Source organism: Anabrus simplex, chromosome 1 (genome assembly GCF_040414725.1).
Source record: "Anabrus simplex isolate iqAnaSimp1 chromosome 1, ASM4041472v1, whole genome shotgun sequence".
NCBI classification, from domain to species: Eukaryota; Metazoa; Arthropoda; class Insecta; order Orthoptera; family Tettigoniidae; genus Anabrus; species Anabrus simplex.
The window spans coordinates 493,981,164-494,003,192 of NC_090265.1; the positions used below are offsets into that span (position 1 = coordinate 493,981,164).

Below are 22,029 nucleotides of genomic sequence, written 5' to 3' on the forward strand. Positions count from 1 at the left end.
CTATTTTTAATTGTGTAATTCGTCAATACGGAAATGAAGATTATAGATTACGATTTTACAAGAAGGTTATTCTTTTAGGTCCTAGGTGTCAATAACAACAACAACAACAACAACAACAACAACAACAACAACGTTACTGGTTTTACATCCTACTAATTACTTTTATGGTTGCCAGAATTTTGATCCGCGGGAGTTCCTTTATATGCCGGTAAATCTACCAACACGGGGCTGACGTATTTGAGCACCTTCAATACCAACAGACTAAGCCAGGATTGAACCTGTTAACTAAGGCTCAGAAAGGCAGCACCTTAACCATCTGAGCCACTCAGCCACTCAGCCTGGCTTCAAAATGTTTCTAACCTAAGAAGTTTAAATGGTGTTGGACTCTCGAAATCACAATATTAATTTTTCTGAAATCGTTTCATGCACAAACTTACATGAAGGTTGGTCTTCCATGCCCTAGGTATTACATAAGAACTATTTTTAAAACATTCTACCCCTAAAATAAAACATTCATTCCTCGATAACTGTTCGACAAACTAAGTCAAAATTTCACAGGTTAGTCGCATCTACGACACGAGGCTGGCATATTTGAGCACCTTCAAATACCACTGGATTGATTCAGGATCGAACCTGTCAACTTGGAGTCAGAAGGCCAGCGCTCTACTGTCAGAGCTACTCTGTCCTGCCGCATCTATGCTCTAGATGTTAAATAACATAGTGTTTTAAAACATTCCAATAGTATGGGGTTCAAATGAGTGTGAGATCCGAAAATACATCAATTTTCCTCCAAATCCGTTTGATGTACGAACTGCGGGTGTACTTTATAGGCTAGCCGACAGCGGACAAGTTCCCCCGCCCTCCTTCCTTATAAACAACGTTCAGTTTCCTTGTTCTGCAGAGTGGTAGAAAGGAATTTCAATCACAATCCATCTATGCCCCTCCACAGTATCTGTATGTGCTAATGAATAGTTCAGTGTAGTTTCAAGATGCTTTGTTTACATGGCTTCTGTGTTTAGCACTCTATAAATGTGTCTCAGCCATAATTTTCATTTAACAAAAATAGATAGTTTGTGGTTGAAATTCCTTTCTACCACTCTGCAGAACAAGGAAACTGAACGCTATCTGTCGAGAGAGAGAAGTAGCTATTTGTTTCTTCCTCCTGCACAATGAATCATGCTTTTGGCATCTCAAATGGCCTTATGCTCTTCCAGGTATATGTATAGAGCCGCCTTTGACTTGCAAGCTGCGACAGTACATTCCTGTAAATCCTGCTACCACCAAGTAAAGGTTGCTGTGATAGTGCAGGGTTGCGAACCTTTGTTAAAGATTTCTGTGAAAAGTTGGTACCGATGGATATATTTTATTTTGTAAACTGTGCGAGATGAAAATTATGGCTGAGAAACATTTTTCAAGTATTAAACACAAAAGCTGTGTAAACAGAAAATTAGCAGCAGAAAACAGGCAGCAATTGTTTAAGAAACCACTCAGCAGCTCATCTACATCGGGCAGTGAATTTTCTCAGTTTTTTACGGATCTTTGTGAAATGATAGTTTCATCAAACATTCCTTTGTATAAAGTAGAGGTACCTAGTTTCTGGAAGTTCTTAGAGAAGTACACGACTTATCCCATTCCCTCTGAGTACACATCAAGAAAGAAATTTCCAATTTCCTGTTACAATGATACAATGAACAAAGTAAGAAATAGTGTGGGCAGTAACAAACTATGGGTGTGCATAGAAAACCACTGATGTAGACAGTAGATATGTGGCAAATGTTATTGTAGGCACCCTTAGCCAGCCCTGAGAAACTCTGTTGATGTGTGAGGTGTTGGATAAGATGTGTGAGGTGTTGGATAAGGTGAACAAGAATTCCATCGCTGTAGTTTTTGACACTGCAATGAATTAGTTGTGGCCAGGTAAAGTACGAGAGAATGTGCTCATCTTCGTAATGGACGCTACTCCATACATGGTTTTTGGTTTTTATACATCATTAACAAAGTAGCGAAAGGTCTTTAAATTCTGTATCCAAACATGGTGCGTGTAAAGTATATTGTGCATGCCCTACATAGAGTGGCTGAAGAGGTTCAAGGGAACTACCCTGAGGTGGATAAATTCATTGCCAACGCCAAGAATATTTTTGTTATGGCTCCACTTCGAGTTCAGAAGTTTAAAGTAGAGGTACCATCACTACCCTTACCTCCTCAATCCACTGTACCTATTGGAGGATTTAGCTTGATGCTGTAAACTACTATTGCACAAATTATAGTGAGATTGAGGAGATCTTCAATGACTGATAGAATTGATTCATTTGCAATCAAAAATGTACTGGTACACAAGTTTTTTCATCCACCATGTCAAGAAACTTAGCCGACATAATTTCAAATTCCTCCGTGATATCCAAATCCATCACTTGCCTTGAAACTGTGTGCATGCAATTGTGTGATGCATCAAGCATTGTGAAAGAAACAGAGAGTGAATTATCGAAAGCATGGGGTTGAAGTTACTTGAACGAAAGCCTAGATATACAACACTGTGTAAAGTTGCTTGACATTCTTAGTGGAAAAGAAGCAAAATTCAACGAAAATGTCCCAAAACTTTCTACTAACGATTTCTATTTTTTCTTTAAGTATGCCCGTTATGTCATGTGATGTTGAAAGTTCTCCACGTACAAAACTACTTGCTGACAACCAAAAATTCTTTATGTTTGACTATCAGAAATTGCATAGTGTAATTCTACTGAAAATGAAGGTTAAGAGAGGTATGAATTATTTCATCTATAACTAACTGTAACATTTGTTGTTGTTTTATTTTTAAGTCATATTTTCACAGCTTTGGGTCATATTTAGGTACTTGTCAGGGCATAAATGCATAATTCAAGATTTTTTTAGGTCATAGAAATCAGAGCCCTAGACATTAATTTAAGCAGTCACTTTTGCTTCAGTGCAAAGAACAAACTTCAAACAAATTATTTCAATTCACCATATACATAAAGAAAATTATATTCACTAAATGTTGAATAAAAAGCAAGTATATAAATTTAATTCTCAGCGAGTTCAGTAATTTAACAGAGAATTGAGGAACAGAAACAAATCAATCATACTATACCTGCTGGATTTAACATATCTTGCACAAATTCCACCAGGTCATCTGCTGTATGGCCACCATGGAACTGATGAATGTTACTTCTGTTGTACAGTATTGTTGTAGGGTATGACCGTATATTATACTGTCTACACAAATTTATGTGGACAGTACAGTCTATAGTGCCAAAATTGACAGCAGAATCAAAGTGACGACTTGCTTTTCGAAACTCTGGCAGTAATCTCATGCAAGGAGGACACCATGGTGCATAGAAGTCTACAAACCAAGCACCTCCTGAACTCTCTAGAAAAAAGTAAAAAAAAAAAAATAATAATAATAATAATAATAATAATAATAATAATAATAATAATAATAATAATAATAATAATAACAACAACAACAACAAAAACAACAATGCTTTCTCGTCTCTCTAACCACATAAAACAAATTAAGTTAAATTCAGTATCAATATAATTCACAGAATACAACATTAACCTTACAATGCTTATAACAAATTATGAAAAACTGGATAAATATACTCACAGAAATAGAGAGAAATAAACCACTATAAAAACCTTACAGATACGGGTTGAAAGTAACATCCAGGGAAACTAAATCCACAATACTGGACAATATTACTTATATAAAATAAAAACACCACTGGTCGAGCAACTAGTATATGATTAGGGTTTCGACCCAGTGTGTTTCTGAAGACAGTAAAATCCACAGCATGCCATTCATTCATGTCGGCATGTAAAAGACCTTAGTGAACACACTAACTATTGCTAAATTCTCTCGCCAACTAAGAATGTTGATAAAAATATGGATTGTAGTCACTTACAGCAGCATGATCAAGCAACAAACTCATTCAGATAATTATTGTTCTATCTGGCAAAACGGGAGGTCAATCCAGTTCCATGAATGGAGTTTTATTAACACACTAGCGTTAAACACAGTGATGGATGATGGTGGTGGTGACTGTTTTAAGGGACAAAATAATGTGATTATGAGCCCGAGTTAATGAATGTCAGTTATGATGACAATACTTGGGAGTACTAGTTATGGTCATCTAAATATATCCACTGTTTTGGTCTTCATCTTCAGATGGAGGAATAAAATCTTCAGCTGAGTTAACATAATCACTCACATCATTAACAAATTCATCCAAATCATAATCTCATCAGCAAAATCACGTCTATTGCCAGTCACCATCTTACAGTACTGCAGGGTGTGGTCACAGCAGGAAAGCCACTTGATGAACATTAAGTTTCAAAATTCTTTGCTTGGAAACCAGTGACTATATGTACTCCCTAGTAACATAAGGCACTACATTCTCTCCTATGGTCTAGTGGCCATGATTGTTCAGGCATCATGTCTTCATGATCTGACACATGATTAGCTGGTTGAGTCCAAACATTGGGAGAAAAAATTCACAAACAGAATGTTGGTCAACAGGGTACGAGCAGTGGTAATATAGTATTCTTAACCACTAGAGTATGTGCCAAAAGCCTGGATTCAATTACGGACCTCTCTGCAGTGCTCATATGGATTAACAGTATACGACTTTGATGGTGATTTGTCGATCAAATAGAGACGTTAAGCCTTGAGCAGACCCCTTGGTGCTATTCGAGAGGACTGATGATGCCCTCAATGAAGGGCGAAACATGTCTCAAGTGGAATCAACAATAAATTCCTAATTTATAAAATTTATATGTATTGAATAGGTGGAAAAAACTAACCTTTTAGCATCCTACAGGAGTAAACTAGTAAACATTACAATCATCATTCACCACTACCACCACACGCTACATAACACAACACGCAGTCATCACACTGGTCACAAACATATACGCTGGCATAATGGTGTTTGCCTCTGAGGCAAGGAGTAACTAACTCCTTGACTGAATATGGTGAACACAAATAAGTTAATATTGATCATAATGGCCAATGGACTCACATCCAAGAGCCTGGGCATAGTAATACACATACATTCTTTCCTATACCAAAGCAAAAGGTTAAGATACTGCAATAATAATAATAATAATAATAATAATAATAATAATAATAATAATAATAATAATAATAATAATAATAATAATAATAATAATAACAATAACAACAATCATAATAATAATCATATGGACTCAGCTAACATGTGCAGACATTTCGATTTGACCCCATCTCACTGTCTGCTCATCAATTTTGACATTCAGTTTTACTCTAAGCCTACTAGCTGGCAGACCGAGTAAACCAGAACTCTCTTTGGCGTCTATGGCTGAGATTTAATTAATTTTGTCGGGTAAACACCAAATGTGTCACCAAAGATCTTTTACATGCCGACATCATACTACATGGAGTGCCGAATGGACTTTTTTCTGCCCTTCAAAAACCCAACTACTTCTGCCGGGTTTGAACCTGCTATCTTGGGATCTGGAGGCCGACACTCTACCACTGATCCACAGAGGGAGCTACCATAGTAATGAAATGTATGGTAATATATCATTGTATGGTACTTTAAAAAACATGGCTCATTTCAACTGAAATCGGTATGTCATTATTTTGAAAAATTAGAACTCATGTTATTTTTAAAATGAAGAACTTGAAAACAGACTTCAGTGTAAAATGTTTGAAACAACTGATGGAGTTTTAATACGCATTACATTCTTAATTTATTCTGAACATGCAAATTATTTGGCTCTGTAGATGATATTTTTCAAATCATGTGAAGAACACGTGAAAATGATATAATATCAATCAGCTTGTGAAATACAACATTAGCATAAATAAAAATTTTAAAATAATAAAACTCTTTTTTTTTTTTTTGTAAATCAAATCACCAGATACTAGGAGTTAAAATATAGCCTTTCCTGGGAAGTACAAAATTAGAGTAAATAAATGTTTTAAAATAATAAAACGATATTTTTTTTGTAAATTAAGTCACCAGATATTGGAAGTTAAATATGGCCTTTCCTGGGTGGTTTACTACATTCATAATGTTCTTATGAGTTGAAATGTGACAATCAGGATGGTTTACTATACGAGAAACATTAAGAATTTAAAAACAGTTTCACTTGATTGGTGGTTCAGCATATTCAAAGTGCTTTTGGCAATTTGAATATGATCTTACCTGGGTGATTTACCATATCCATAAAGTCACTCGGAGTTAAAATGCGTAGATTCGTTGCCGAACTGCTTTCCAGGGCAAAGTTTGCAACATCATGGGCAGTTTCACGTCCATGATGTATCTCGTAACCACCACCTGGTTTAAATACAGCAAACACTGGGTAGCGATTGATGTGCATTTGCTGGCACAGCTTGGACTCACGGCCACAGTGAACTTTGCCAATACGTATAGAAGGAAGAAGAGCAGGTAGCTTCTTAATTTCTAGGTCCTGATATGTTGAATCACCAATGTAGAAGTATACCAACCATGGCGAGGTTGATCCAATGCGCAGCTGCATCTGCATGTCCTAAAAAGATTGATCACTTAAATCAAAATTACTTTTAACACTTTTCTTTCATCCTGAATTATGATTTTGAGAAGTAAGAGAACAGTCTTTACAATACATGGCACAACTCTGAGAAAGTTAAGCATCAGTTTGAGATGTAATCTTAACTTCCTCTAATAAATTATTTATTCAACAAGTAAATAAGCAATAGGAACTGAATCCCCTCAAGGCAGAAGAAACAGTTTACCCACAAAAGTATTTTAAGAAACAAATGCAGTATTAGCCCACTTTAACATTCCCATATTCAATATTTTCCTGTCGTTTACAACATTTTTTGTTGATTCACTCAGATTTCCTACGGTCACAAAATATTAAGATACTCGTATTTACAATTGAGACGTTATGCTTCTTGCCATTTATGTCATGTTGGGCTGTTGAAGAGGGAGGGGCTCAAAGTAAAATGGCAGCGCAACAAGCCGACAATTCTTCGAGTAACCACGGCATAATGGCCAAATTAAATAACCATGTTGTAACAGTGGTTGAAATCGGTACCACTTGTAATCAACTAGGAATGTAACAATACATTTCTAATTCTACTTGTATTGAAAAGGTTGAACCATTATATATCTTTTATTTCAATTTAATTGTAACTCTTAGCACGGAACTTCCGCTTTCCCTTGCGGCTAGGCATGCAATAACACTCAACCATTACAATTAATTGTGTCCAGGTTCCGCCGTGTCAATACAATTCAGAATGTATTATTATTATTATTATTATTATTATTATTATTATTATTATTATTACTTAAACTTTCATATACTTATACACACACAAGTACATGTTTCGAGAAAACCAAATTTTCTTCTTCAGCTTGTTGGCAAAATCACATGTATCAAAGATCTTATTTAAAATGAACTACGTGCCAACAGACTGCAGACAAGATGACAATACAACAATATTAAAAATTCAAACATGAAAATCTTTCATGTTATGTCCCAATTCTATGAAATGTCGGTATGCGATGTATTAAAATACCACTGTTGGTCCATTGTATTTAAATGTGGCATTATTAATGGCCTTTCATAGTTCCACCGTTTGGTGTTGAGACCGTCTGCTTATCATTACAATATCTTAATGGAAAGTAAATCTGTTTTTTGCAGATCAAGCCTGGCAGGTTAAAATGGACGTTTTCACTGTCTGTAAGAAAAAAGAAAAGAACTAAAATGTAATGGTACTAAAGGCAACATGATGGACTAAGAATCCAACGTTGAAATTGAAAGTAACTTACATTAGATGCAGAGGTCTTGTGGGTGTGTAGGCACTATGAGCTCAATCAGTAGACTGACTAGCTGGTGAGCTGAATGACTGGAGGGGTGGACAGGTGGAGTAGGAGGAGTCTGCAGCATAGAAGGGGAGTAGTTGTTGCCCTTTCCCTTTCTTTCTCTTTCGAGAATATTGGATTGCAAGTTTAACCGTTCAAGCCGGTGTTAAAAGTTGGCCAAGTTCTACCTTACAGGGGTAATAAATTTTAGAAAACTCTCACAATTTTACATGCTTTCACAAAAATTGCTATAACTTCTAAATGACTTGTCTAATTTTGTTCAAAATAAGAGGATACGTACTTCATATCATGCAGATGTATCTACATACAAAAATGTGGCATGCAAAGTAAAATAATGCCTAATTACCTACTTGTTGGAATAAAATTTGAATCAACAGGTGTTCATGACCACTCGGGTGAGCATTCATCATTATGTACATCACACACTATTTCCTGCTGTCATCATCACTAACACTTTCATTATCACTCTGATTATTCTCATAACTACTTTCTCTGAATATGCATTCGAGAGCTGCATTAGATAAATACAGACCATGCGAGGATGGCGGTATGTTGTTTACAACAATAGACATTGATGAAACAAAATCTTTTTTGCCAACACAATGCCGCGTTACGGTAGAAGATACTCTCCTGCATACTCCCCCTGTGCTGCGAGCTGTGTTAAAGTTCACGTTGACAATCAGCAGATGGCACACAGATGTACATCTAATATATCGCCAGCCTAGTTCGTACAGGTATACGTCTACCCGCTCCTGGCTTATGTTTTGTAGGTCCATACACGTACACGTCGAACTGGCTTGAGTGGTTAAATAACTGATTATCATCTGCCATGTGTTCATTTAAACTATTTTTGTTGTTAAGTTTCTGTAATTTATAAATTTCTAATTTCTCGAGAATGTTCATCTGTTTACCCTTATTTCAAAGGTGCAGCAAAACCATGTCACTTTATGTTCGTGAACTGGTGATTAATATCATGCATATGTTCACACATGGCAGAATATCTAGCGTATTTTCTTGTGTTGACATGCTCTTTATAACGTACTGCTACACTTCTACCCGACTGCCCTACATACTTTTCATCGCACTCTTGGCATGTCAACCTATACACTCCCAATTTACTATAAATACTATTATTATTATTATTATTATTATTATTATTATTATTATTATTATTATTATTATTATTACTCCTAAAAGAGACATTACTATTATGTTTCACGAACAGTTTGGCCAGACTATATGACTGTCCATTGATACAAGTAAAAGTCACAAATTTCTTCATTTCTTGTTTACGAGGAAAGTTTTTGGTTTATTCATGATCTTATTCTAGATCCTATTGACGTAGTTTTTGGAGTAACCACTTCTTTTGGCTATGCTGTATATGATATTCATCTCTTTATTGAATTCATTTTTCTCTAATGGTATGTTGACGGCTCTATTAATCATGCTATAGAATACTGCCTTTCTGTGTTGTCCCAGGTAGTTAGAACTGTTGTTGATTATGATATCTGTTTGTGTGGCTTCCTATATACTTTGTATACCAAATTTTCATTTTTTCTAGTTGCTGTCACATCTAAGTAATTCAAACTTTTGTTCTCCTCCTTTTCCATTGTAAAATTGACATATTTATGTTATTCAGCTTGCCTAACAAACTATCCGACTTAAGTTCCTGTTCACTGATAACAAATGCATCGTCCACGTACCTTAACCAAAGATCTAATCCTTTAATACTATTTTAGTTGATTCTAGATAGTCAATGTATATATCTGCTAGGATACCGGATGCAGGTGATCCCATAGCCAAACCTCTTACTTGCTTATAGATATTATTATTAAATGTAAAAATGTTATTTTCAAGTGTGAACGTTAATACTGTACATTAATAAATTCATTAACTTCCACTTTGCTTAAAGGACTGTGTGTTGCTAAATTTTCTTTGACATTGTTAACTGTTTCGTTGATCAGAATGTTCGAATACATATCCTTGACATCGCAAGTATGGATAGTATTGTCCTTAGACAATGTTGTGTTTTTGGTTCTATTACAAAAATCTATAGCAGGGCCTCTCAAATGTCCAAAATCTCACACGTTCAAACTGAGGTGCAGAGTTCCTGTGTACAGTGCATCGGTCCCACTCAGCTCGGCTCGGACCAACGATTCACCTCTGGGCTACTCTGCTAAGCTCTGCTCAACTCGGCTCAGATTTGGAGCGCTATGGAGGAAGTGAGGAAGAGGGAGACAGGCGGAGCGAGGGAGATAGGCGTGGGGAAAGAGAGAGACAGCGCTATTGCTCCAAATCGAGGAGTGCGGGTCTGCACTCTGGTCAACCAAGCGAAGTCATCTTTTGCACCGTGCTTACTTACTTGATTGTCCATTATCTTTTGATTCGTGTTTTCAATATCAATCTACTGATTCCTATTGTAAAGACATTAAGACTTCTCTTTCTACCCCTAACTATGATGGGCCTTTTCGTATCCATAATGATTTACTGGTTTTTAAGCCTACTCCTAAATCTACTCATAGAGTTGTCATTCCTTCCCTTTTATGCTCCATGCTGTTTCAGTATTATCATTGGTCTCCTACTGGGGGCACTTTGGGCGTACCAAAACTTATTCTCGCTTAGCATCTCAATTCTTTTGGCCCAATATGCACAGGGATATCTTTGATTGGGTCAAATCTTGTGCATTATGCTAGAAACATACACCCCCAAACACATTATCTTTTGGTTCTCATTCTGCCACACCTTCTACTTATCCTACTTATCCTGCAGAGAGATATTACAACGATGTTGTCGGCCCCATTACTAAGTCCTCCCAAGACAATGCGTACAAACTTTTCAATGACCAAATTTTTCCCTATTATTGGTTTTCCTAAGTACCTAATTTCTGATAACGCTACTGTTTTTATTTCACACTCTTTTTATAACGTTTGCTTTGCCAATGGTATTAAAAAGGTCTTTACCTCACCCTACTACCCCCAAGCCAATCTCGAACGATACCATAGGAATTTGAAGGTCCTGTTGTCCATCTTTCATTCTGAAGATCAATGTCATTGGGATTCTGAATTACCCACTTTTGCACTAGAACTTCATTCTATTGTAAACAACTCAACCTCTTTTTCCCCGGCAAAATTATTTTTGGGTGAGGTTGGAGGGTCGTTCAACGAGTTCCCAGTATTTTGCTGGAAAACTATTTTTATTTTCTTCCACATTGGGTGAGCAACAGTGTCTTATTATTATTATTATTATTATTATTATTATTATTATTATTATTATTATTATTATTATTTGCCCAGTGGATTTTGGCAATCAGGGCCAAATTTTAACTTTATCTGCATGGCCAGTTTGAGTTTACATTAGTGTTTTAAGAAAATAATGGCAACAAGATAAAACATTGACTGAAGAGGTTTGAATCACTGGATATGGGTCTTGACTTGGCAAACACACTATGAACTAACAATGCACTCCAAGTCTTTATGTACTTGGGCGACTCCTCATGTTGTGATCCCGTCCTGTTCCCTCCCCGTTGCACTCCTTTTCCTATTCTTGGTTTTTAAAACTGTGTTCCTTTTTCTCTCGTGGACCTGAGGTTTGGAAGTTCACTACATCTTTTTGAATTGCCTCATCAAAAAAAATAATTGTAAATGGTCTAGGGCTTTCTTGTAAATATGCTATTTTTATTCAAACATTGTTCTTGTGCTTTATGGTATTGTGAAATGTAGAGCTTTATTCTGGTTATATTTTGAATAGAAAGAATATATAGTCTTGGTTAAACCTTACTATTTTTCTTGTTCCCTCCAGAGACCTCTCATCAATCCCAACCTGTTTCTCATTGGACAGCTTGCCAATTAATCTTTAAATAATTATTATGTCATACGGATTATTACTGTCTGCGAACTGCTGCATATAGATACATGTGATGGTCATTGGCCCATACCGATAAGGAAAACTGTAAAGATGTTTATTAAAAATAAGAAACAATCATAAAAGAATGATCACTTGAAGATAAGACAAGAGGGAGTCATGAACGAAGGAAGGACTCCCTTTACATTAGATGCCCTGTATCACAGAGTCGGAAAAATACTGTGAAGGCTTACCATATCATAAGCTCATAAAACTGATCAACAATAATATTTTATTGACCGTCGTGGTGAAGTGATTTCTCTCTTCTGCTGCCACTCATCTCCGATAGATGGGAATAATGCTGCATCCCAAGTAAAATAACATTCCTGATTATTGGTGGAAAGTAGCTGGTGAGTTAGATAACTTTGCACAGGTTATACGATTGTCCCGTCAATGATGGAAACTACAGCTAGTTACTAAATAAAGCTTTAAGGTTTTTGAATGAATTCAGCTGTATTTTAATGATAGTCTCTAATATCCAGATGTTGTGTTATCTGGACCACCCGGCACCACATTAATCCAAATATCAGAGGTTTTACTATAATTATGAATTTGCTTTATATTCATGTTATTTTCGTACCTCAAAGTCTTCTCCATTCAAAGCAATGGCATCCGGTAAAAATGCTAGAGTTTCCCTTGCAATATCTTTAGCATCAGAGCCAATGATTTTATGCACTATTCCATCTGAGGAATATTTCTGATGTTCCCAAAATACAACATTTGAATCTCCACTGAGCCGATCACAGAGTGAGCCATCTGTTGCACAATCCACAACCCCAACAGCAACCAAACCTTCCTGAAATAAAAAAGTACACAATAATATACTTACATACATATACTGTACATGCATAGGTTATCACAGATTCTCTCTAATATAAGAAATAGCACCTGAGCAGATTTCTGTAAAAATGAGGAAATTTCCTTCATTTTTTGCGAGAGAGAAAAAAATACAAATTACAAAACGAGGTTGCTAATATTTTCATAGTCCTGTCATTAGAATGTGAGATTCCATTAAAATGGATGAAAATCACTCAGGTTCTGACTTGGGGCAGAGCGGACTTGTTATGCGGTATAAGTCATGAAGCTGCGAGCTTGCATTTGGGAGGTGGATTCGAACTCTACCATTGGCAGTATGTCCCATAGTTAAAGCCATGGCTGCTTCCTTTCCAGCTCTAGTTTTTTCATCCCCATGTTACTGAAAACCTGCATGTGTTAGTGTAAAGTTAAAACCACTATCAGAAAATAAATGACTCAGAGATACAGAAGAAACCACCAAGAATCTTTCAATGCCTAGTCAAGGCAGTAAGGGAATGTTCAGTTCACCCAAAAGGACGTGGGGTTCAATTCTTCATCAGGGAGTCGAGAGTTCAAATGGAAAACCACTTCTAGGGAAAGAAGACAAGTCAGAAAAAAGATGGCAGGAACATATCCACCAGTTATATCAAGGTAAAGACGTAGATGATAGGGTTCTGGAACAAGAAAAGGCTGTTGATGCTGTTGACATGGGAGACCCAATTTTGAGGTCAGAATTTAACAGAGCTTTGAAAGACCTATATAGGAACAAGACACCGGGAATTGATGACATACCCTCAGAATTACTGACTGCCTTAGGAGAAACCAGCATGGTGAGCTTAATCTGCTTAGTGTGTAAGATATATGATACAGGAGAAGTGCCATATGATTTTCGGCAGAATGTTGTTATACCTATTCCCAAGAAAGCCGGTGCTGACAAGTGTGAAAACTACCGCACCATTAGTTTAGTATCTCACGCCTGCAAAATTTTAACACGTATTATTTAGAGAGGAATGAAAATACAAGTTGAAACTCAGTGGGGAGAAGATCAATTTGGCTTCAGAAGAAATGTGAGAACACGTGAAGCAATCCTAACTTTATGTCTGATCTTAGGGGACCAAATTAAGGAAAACAAGCCCATGCACATGGCATTCACAGATCTAGAAAAGGCATTTGATAATGTTGACTGGACCAAGCTATTTGAGATTCTGAAGGTGATCGGGATCAGATACAGAGAAAGGAGAATTATGAACAATCTGTACAAAAATCAGTCCGCAGTGATCAGAATTGGGGGCTTTGAAAAACAGGCAGCAATCCAGAAAGGAGTGAGGTAAGGCTGCAGTTTTCCCCTCTCCTCTTCAATGTTTACACAGAACAAGCGATAAAGGAAATCAAAGAGGAATTTAGAAAGGGAATCAAAGTCCAAGGAGAGGAAATCGAAACCCTGAGATTTCAGCTTATAAATTTCATATTTTGTTCCGTACTGGCTCAACACAACTAAGGTTATGTTACCCTGAGATCTGCCGATGATATTTTTATTTTATCTGACTCTGCAAAAGATTTGGAGAAATTGCTGAATGATATGGAGAGAGTCTTTGGAAAGGAATATAAGATGAAAATAAATAAGTCCAAAACAAGAGTAATGGATTGTGATCGAACAAGGTCAGGTGATGCACAAAATATTAAATTAGGAAATGAAGTCTTAAAGAAAGCGGATGATTATTGTTACTTGGGTAGTAAAATAACTAATGATGATAGAAGTAAGGAGGACATAAAATGCAGACTAACAGAAGCAAGGAAGGCCTTTCTTAAAGAAAAAAGAAAAAAAATTGTTCACCTCGAACATTGATATAGGAATTAGAAAGATGTTTTTGAAGACTTTCATTTGGAGTATGGCACTGTATGGAAGTGAAACATGGATAACTAACTCAGAAAGAAAGAGAATAGGAGCTTTTGAAATGTGGTGTTTAGAAGAATGCTGAAGGTGAGATAGGTAGATAGAATCACAAATGAAGAGATACTGAAAGTTGGTGAGAGGAATTCGAATTGGCTAAATTTGACCAGAAGAAGAGATAGAATGATAGGCACATCTTAAGGCACCCAGGACTTGTACAGAAGGTTTTTGAAGGAAGTGTAGGTGGTAAGAATGGTAGGGCTAGACCAAGGTGCGAATATGACAAGCAGATTAGAGCAGATGTAGGATGCAGTAGTTACGTAGAAATGAAAAGGTTAGCACAGGGTGTTATGGAGTGCTGCATCAAGCCTGTCCATGGACTGATGACTCAAACAACATATTATAACCGTTCAATGGCAGGCAGTTTGTAGAAAACCTCGTATTTTTCGGTAATTAAGGACACTTTCATTCTCCGTCCCGTGGAGTAGGGAAAATAATAGTAATCCACCAGCTGCAATAATCACATAACCACATTTCAGTTGAGAATTGTAGTGAAGATAAGGTATATTAGATAGTACTTTGCCTGTTATATTCATGTTTTTCTTTGTGTACGGCAATCCTTTCGATACTTAAACATTTAACCAAACGCAAGGTTTCATTTCAATTAGAGCACAGTAGGATAAAGTAATACTAAATAAATAATCTTCTGTCTATGTGTTTAACTTTGTTGGTAATCCCTGAGTACGGTAGTTCTTGCAAATTTCAAACTTTAGGCCTAATTGCAATTTTCATTTCTATTTGTGCTTAATAATAAACTATTGTAATTAGGATACGTCTGAACGTAGTTTAAAAACTGTTGTAGTGTATTGTAGTGACTTATTAGAAATTAGAGTGCTTATTCTATTATTTTGAGTAGTCTTGCGAATTTCAAACTTTAATTGTAATTTCCATTTAGTTTGTACTTAGTAATAACCTATTGTATTATAATTAGGATACGTCTGAACGTAGTTTAAAATCATTGTAGTGTATTATAGTAGATTTTTTTTTTTTTTTTTTGCTAGTTGCTTTACGTCGCACTAACACAGATAGGTCTTATGGCGATGATGGGACAAGGAAGGGCTAGAAGTAGGAGGGAAGCGGCCGTGGCCTTAATTAAGGTACAGCCCCAGCATTTGCCTGGCGTGAAAATGCGAAACCACGGAAAACCATTTTCAGGGCTGCCGACAGTGGGGTTCGAACCTACTATCTCCCGAATACTGGACACCGGCCGCACTTAAGCGACTGCAGCTATCGAGCTCGGTAGATATCTTATTATAAATTAGTGTGTTTATTCTATTACTGTGAAATATTTGTGTAGTATAGTATCTGTAGTATCTATAATATCTGTGGTATCTGTATTAACTCTCTTACTAGAATTCTGTTGCAGTAATTAGGGTAGACTTAACTGCAGTTTAGAATTGTATAGACCTAATTCTTGTGTATTACTTTCGGTTTTCAGTAATTAACAGCAATTTTCATTCTGTTAGAGTGTTGTAGAAAAAAAAATTTCATACAACTAAATAGTATTGTAGTGTAGTAGTAGCTTATATTAATTACATTGTTGTTGTGTGTTTGTGAACTATCCTAGACAACATTTATTCCCTTTCTTTTTTATAGGCAATATTTCTTTCCTTTCGTTTTTATTTTGCACAGAATAAGTTATTTTATTTTTATTTTTCCTCCCATTATTTCGTAAATAATGCCTAAGGAGTGCAACTGTAGGAACTGTGGGTGTGGCCAGGCATTAAGGAGTATGAGGGAGGAGTTAGAAAGTTTGAGGGAGATAATTAGGATTCTTTCAGAGAACAGGAAGGAAAGTAGACCTCCCTCAAATAATGAACAGGATACAGTAGGTGTAAAAGAAGGATGGGAAGGAAATGGGAAATTAAGACAGGTGGCCTAACGAGATTGCAGGGTAAGTGCTCTGTTCAGGATCAGAATTCAGGACAGGTGTCTGTGAAAAATCAGTACGAGTCACTGCAGGTAGAACAACCGAGGGAAGATGAGGAACAAGGAACTGTTACTGAGATGTGTGGAAGTAGGAGGAAGGGAAAAGGTAGGAAAGGGAAATGTTGTGTAGTGGAAAGGAAAAGACAGGTGGAAAAGGGTCATGGGAGGGAGAAAAGGGAGGAGGAAGTAGTTTCTGCAGCAGTGAGAGAAGATAGGGCTGACCAGGAGGGGAGGGGATCAAATGAGGTGTGTAGGGTTGAGGCTATGGTCATGGACGATTCCATCGTTAGACATGTGGGGAAAGTGTGTGGAGGAAAGGGAACCAGGGTGGAGTGTTATCCAGGAAATAGGTTGAGGCAGATGTTGAGGAAAGTAGAAGAGAAGGAAGACGGAAAGGAGAAGGTGGTAGTGTTTCATGTTGGTACTAACATCGTAATGCAAGCAGGTATAAGTACCAACATAGTTGGGGATGTGTGAGATCTGGTAAATGCAGCACGGATGCAGTTTAAGGAAGCGGAGATTGTTATCAGTGGAATACTGTGTAGGAGGGATACTGACTGGAAGGTGATTGGGGATTTAAATGAGACTATGGAGTGGGTATGTGGGAAACTGGGAGTGAGATTTCTAGATCCTAATGGGTGGGTAGGAGACGGGGAACTGCGCTCAGATGGCCTTCACTTAAACCGCAGTGGTACATATAAGTTACGAAATTTGTTTAGAAGGGTTATAGGCAGGTACATTCAGGGAAACGGGGTGTCCTAGGGAGCGGTGTTAAGGGAACAGATAACTGGAAATCAAGTAGGGATGACATAAAAATGTTATAGTGGTCAACTGTAGAAGCATTGTAAACAAAGGAATAGAATTAAGTAATTTTTTTTTTTGCTAGTGGCTTTACGTCGCGCCGACACAGATAGGTCTTACGGCGACGATGGGACAGGAAAGGGCTAGGAGTGGGAGGGAAGCGGCCGTGGCATTAATTAAGGTACTGCCCCAGCATTTGCCTGGTGTGAAAATGGGAAACCATGGAAAACCATCTTCAGGGCTGCCGATAGTGGGGTTCGAACCTACTATCTCCCGAATACTGGATACTGGCCGCACTTAAGCAACTGCAGCTATCGAGCTCGGTAAATAAGTAATTTAACAGATATATACTTGCCTGATATTGCAATAGGAGTTCAAACGTGGCTGAGAAATGATATAATGGATGCAGAAATTTTCTCACGGAAGTGGAGTGTGTATCGCAGAGATAGAATAGGAATGGTGGGAGGGGGAGTATTCATTCTGGTGAAAGAAGAATTTGTAAGCTACGTAAAAGTTAAGGATGAAAAACATGAAATTCTGGGAGTAAGGCTAATCTCTAAAGATAATAGGCAACTTGGTGTCTTTGGAGTGTACAGACCGGGAAAGGGTAGTGCTGATGCTGATTCAGAATTATTTGATAAGATAAGCAGCTATGCTGGAAATGATATGGAAAGGAATGTGATAGTAGCAGGTGATCTCAATTTACCAAATGTAAATTGGGAAGGTAATGCGAACGGCAGGAAGCATGAACAACAAATGGCAAATAAGTTAATATGGAAGGGCAGCTGATTCAGAAAGTGATGGAACCAACTAGAGGGAAAAATATTTTGGATGTGGTGCTGATAAAACCAGATGAGCTCTATACAGAAACCGAATAGATGGTATTAGTGATCACGAAGCTGTTTTTGTCGTAGTTTAAAAAAAAAAAAAAAAAAAAAAAAAAAAAGTGAAAGAAAGGAAGGTATTAAAATTAGGACTATTAGGCAGGACCATATGGCTGATAAAACAGGCATGAGGGAGTTTTAAAAAAAGTAAATATGATTGCTGGAAAATAGTAAATAAAAATGTAAACAGACTCTGGGATGGGTTTAACCCATATATGCCCGCAACTTTTGTTTTTGAATGAAGTGCTCATTTTCACATTTGTTGCTTCTTTTAGTGATATTAGGTTAATGGCAACACTGATTTTTTGTTTCTATTAGCGTTACTGTCTGATTGGCCATGGGTCGAAAACGACCCTGTGGGCATATAAACTACCTTTTCCTAAATTGTTGTAATTACATATCTTACAGTTATTTACTAATACAGACAACCATTATTGTGTGAAATGTTATTGTTTTGTTTATTACAATTATACACAAATATTATTACACAGATAATTATGAGTTCAAGTACAATGGTGAATTACAACAGATTCACAAAAATATTGCAGCACTAGAAAGTTACAAGCACTGTGTGCATCTTACACTGAAGTCTCAGTCTTCATGAAAAGCTATGCATGAAACTTTGAGAAACATTTATCATGCAACGCGACATTGCATCTCTTACTTGCTTTCGTGGTTTTACTTTTGCACGAAACACATCTTTTACGTTTCTGACCCACAGTAATCATATGACCATCACTTTTGCGTGCGATTTCTGGGACATTCTTTATGACATTCCTTGATCGGGTAGATGGGCCGGGTTGTGTTCGCGCAACTCCATATTTCAGAAGAAGCGTTTCAGCTAGTTCCCTACGAAATGATAGAAGATCATTGGTTCTTCCAAGGGAACGAGCTAGAAGGAAGGCATTGTTCACATAAACATCTAGCACCATTTCTTTCCCCTAATTCCAACCCGGTACACAACAACATTGCTATCCATTTGATCCACTCCGCGCATATAACCATTGTATTGATGAAAACTGAATGTCTGAGGAATGGCAATTCCTTTCTTCTGTGCTGAAGAGTACCTTTGCGTGGGTCGAATAGGATGAACTCCGTACTCACTTGACAGGAGCGTAACAACGTTGTTATCATGCCACCTAATTGCACTGATACCGTGTTTCTTGTTTATCATTGTGTCAAATGCTCCTCTAGGCTCCTTGCCCATAACATCAATTCCCTTTAGTGGACATTGTCCCGTACGGTCCTTTCTAACAGTTCCTGTTGCCTTTACACCTTTTGTCTGAAGCAATGACCTTCATCAGCGGGAGGTTGTATAGCCACATCAGTAGTTGAAACCTCCTGTTTGGAAGATAACCTTTCAAGCTCTTCTAAAATCTCAGAAGTTATAAGACTGTTTGGGAAACTAGGAAACATGAGAAGAAGAACTCTTAAGTTTTAGTACCGAGTCTGTAATAGATTCCCGTGATAATTCCCTCTCCCCAAATATAAAAACGTTGCAATAATAACGGAAAGAAACTAAGCTATATCTTATCATTGAGCAATAATGCAATTATGATCATATTTGATGAAATGCATGAAAGGTTCCTTATATGCCCACAGGGTCGAAAACGACCCATATCAAATATCTCGTTTTATTATATGACCATATAGAAAAATTAAAAAACTTGTGACATGTAGTCGTAAACTATATTCTTTACTCTAAGTAACAGCACAAGAATCAAGCTAAAATTATAAACAGCAAAATTGTCAACTTGCATTTTCTGCCACACTGCATCAATACTATGCTGAAGGATGTAACACAGCAATCTGTTTGCAGTTACAAGCCAAACAATACAGCTTCAAATCAACAATCACAATAATAGCCAACATGCTGACAAATACATAATCATGATTTTAAGTCGAAAACGAATCCATGGGGATAAATGATGGCAAATGACTATTGTGGGTCGTTTTCGACCCTGTGGGCATATATGGGTTAAAGCAATTGTTGAAGAATGTGAAAATAGGTTTGTACCTTTAAAGGTGGTAAGAAATGGTAAAGATCCATTATATTATAACAGAGAAGTAAAGAGACTAAGAAGGAGGTGCAGGTTGGAACGAAATAGAGTTAGAAATGGTTATGGAAGTAAGGAGAAATTGAAGGAACTTACTAGGAAATTGAATCTAGCAAAGAAGTCAGCTAAGGATAACATGATGGCAAGCATAATTGGTGGTCATACAAATTTTAGTGAAAAATGGAAGTGTATGTATAGGTACTTTAAGGCAGAAACAGGTTCAAAGAAGGACATTCCAGGAATTATTAATGAACAAGGGGAGTGTGTATGCAAGGATCTTCAAAAAGCAGAAGTATTCAGTCAGCAGTATGTAAAGATTGTTGGTTACAAGGATAATATTCTATAGGGAAGGTGAGTAATACTAAAGAAGTATTAAAAAATTTACCTATGATAACAATGACATTTACAGTAAGATACAAGAGTTGAAAACTAGAAAAGCAGCTGGAATTGATAAGATTTCTGGGGATATACTAAAGGCAATGGGTTGGGATAAAGTACCATATCTGAAATACTTATTTGATTATTGTTTGGTTGAAGGAGCTATACCAAATGAATGGAGAATTGCTATATTAGCCCCTGTGTATAAAGGAAAGGGTGATAGACATAAAGCTGAAAATTACAGGCCAGCCAGTTTGACATGCATTGCATGTAAGCTTTGGGAAGGCATTCTTTCTGTTTATATTAGACATGTTTGCAAAATTAATAACTGGTTTGACAGAAAGCAGTTTGGGTTTAGGAAAGGTTATTCCACTGAAGCTCAGCTCGTAGGATTCCACCAAGATATAGCGGATATCCTGGATTCAGGAGGCCAAATGGACTGTATTGTGACTGACCTATCTAAGGCATTTGATACGGTAGATCATGGAAGACTACTGACAAAAATGAGTGCTATTAGACTAGATAAAAGAGTTACTGAATGAGTGGCTATATTTCTAAAATAAAAAAAAACTCAGATAATTAGAGTAGGCAAAGCTTTATCTCACCCTGTAATAATTAAGAGGGGAATTCCTCAAGGCAGTATTATTGGACCTTTATGTTTTCTTATATATATCAATGATATGTGTAAAGAAGTAGAATCAGAGATAAGGCTGTTTGCAGATGATGTTATTCTGAACAGAGTAATAAATAAGTTACAAGATTGCGAGCGGCTGCAGGGTGACCTCAATAGTGTTGTGAGATGGACGGTGAGCAATGGTATGACGATACATGGGGTTAAAAGTCAGGTTGTGAGTTTCACAAATAGGAAAAGTCCTCTCAGTTTTAATTACTGTGTTGATGGGGTGAAAGTTCCTTGTGGGGATCATTGTAATTACCTAGGTGTTAATATAAGAAAAGACCTTCATTGGGGTAATCACATAAATGGGGTTGTAAATAAAGGGTACAGATCTCTGCACATGGTTATGAGAGTGTTTAGGGGTTGTAGTAAGGATGTAAAGGAGAGGGCATATAAGTCTCTGGTAAGACCCCAACTAGAGTATGGTTCCAGTGTATGGGACCCTCACCAGGATTACTTGATTAAAAAACTGGAAAAAATCCCAAGAAAAGCAGCTCGATTTGTTCTGGGTGATTTCCGACAAAAGAGTAGCGTTACAAAAATGTTGCAAAGTTTGGGCTGGGAAGACTTGGGAGAAAGGAAACGAGCTGCTCGATTAAGTGGTATGTAATACCAATATAATGGTCCGTTATTGGACATTATAAATTTTCCAGCTAACTCATTCTTGGTTGCCTGCGTTTCGCCCTCATGTGCTAAGTTGGGCTCATCAGTTGGTCCTTAGCACACCCACCAAGACGCAAGGCTAGTGCATACCGTGGAGGCCACTGCATAGGCTACCTGAAGC

At 37.1% G+C, this 22,029-nt stretch overlaps 1 protein-coding gene across 1 annotated transcript in view; it reads right to left on the reverse strand.

Annotated features, from left to right (window-relative positions):
• Window positions 1-22,029, reverse strand: part of LOC136857007 (dnaJ homolog subfamily C member 10) — an 86,969-nt gene that overhangs the window by 18,672 nt on the left and 46,268 nt on the right. Inside the window, exons 6-8 of the mRNA XM_067135341.2 lie at window positions 12,355-12,570; window positions 6,210-6,552; window positions 3,107-3,385 (exon numbers count right to left, since the gene is read on the reverse strand). Of these exons, the coding sequence (XP_066991442.2) occupies window positions 3,107-3,385; window positions 6,210-6,552; window positions 12,355-12,570 (838 nt within the window). The remainder of the gene's footprint in view (window positions 1-3,106; window positions 3,386-6,209; window positions 6,553-12,354; window positions 12,571-22,029) is intronic.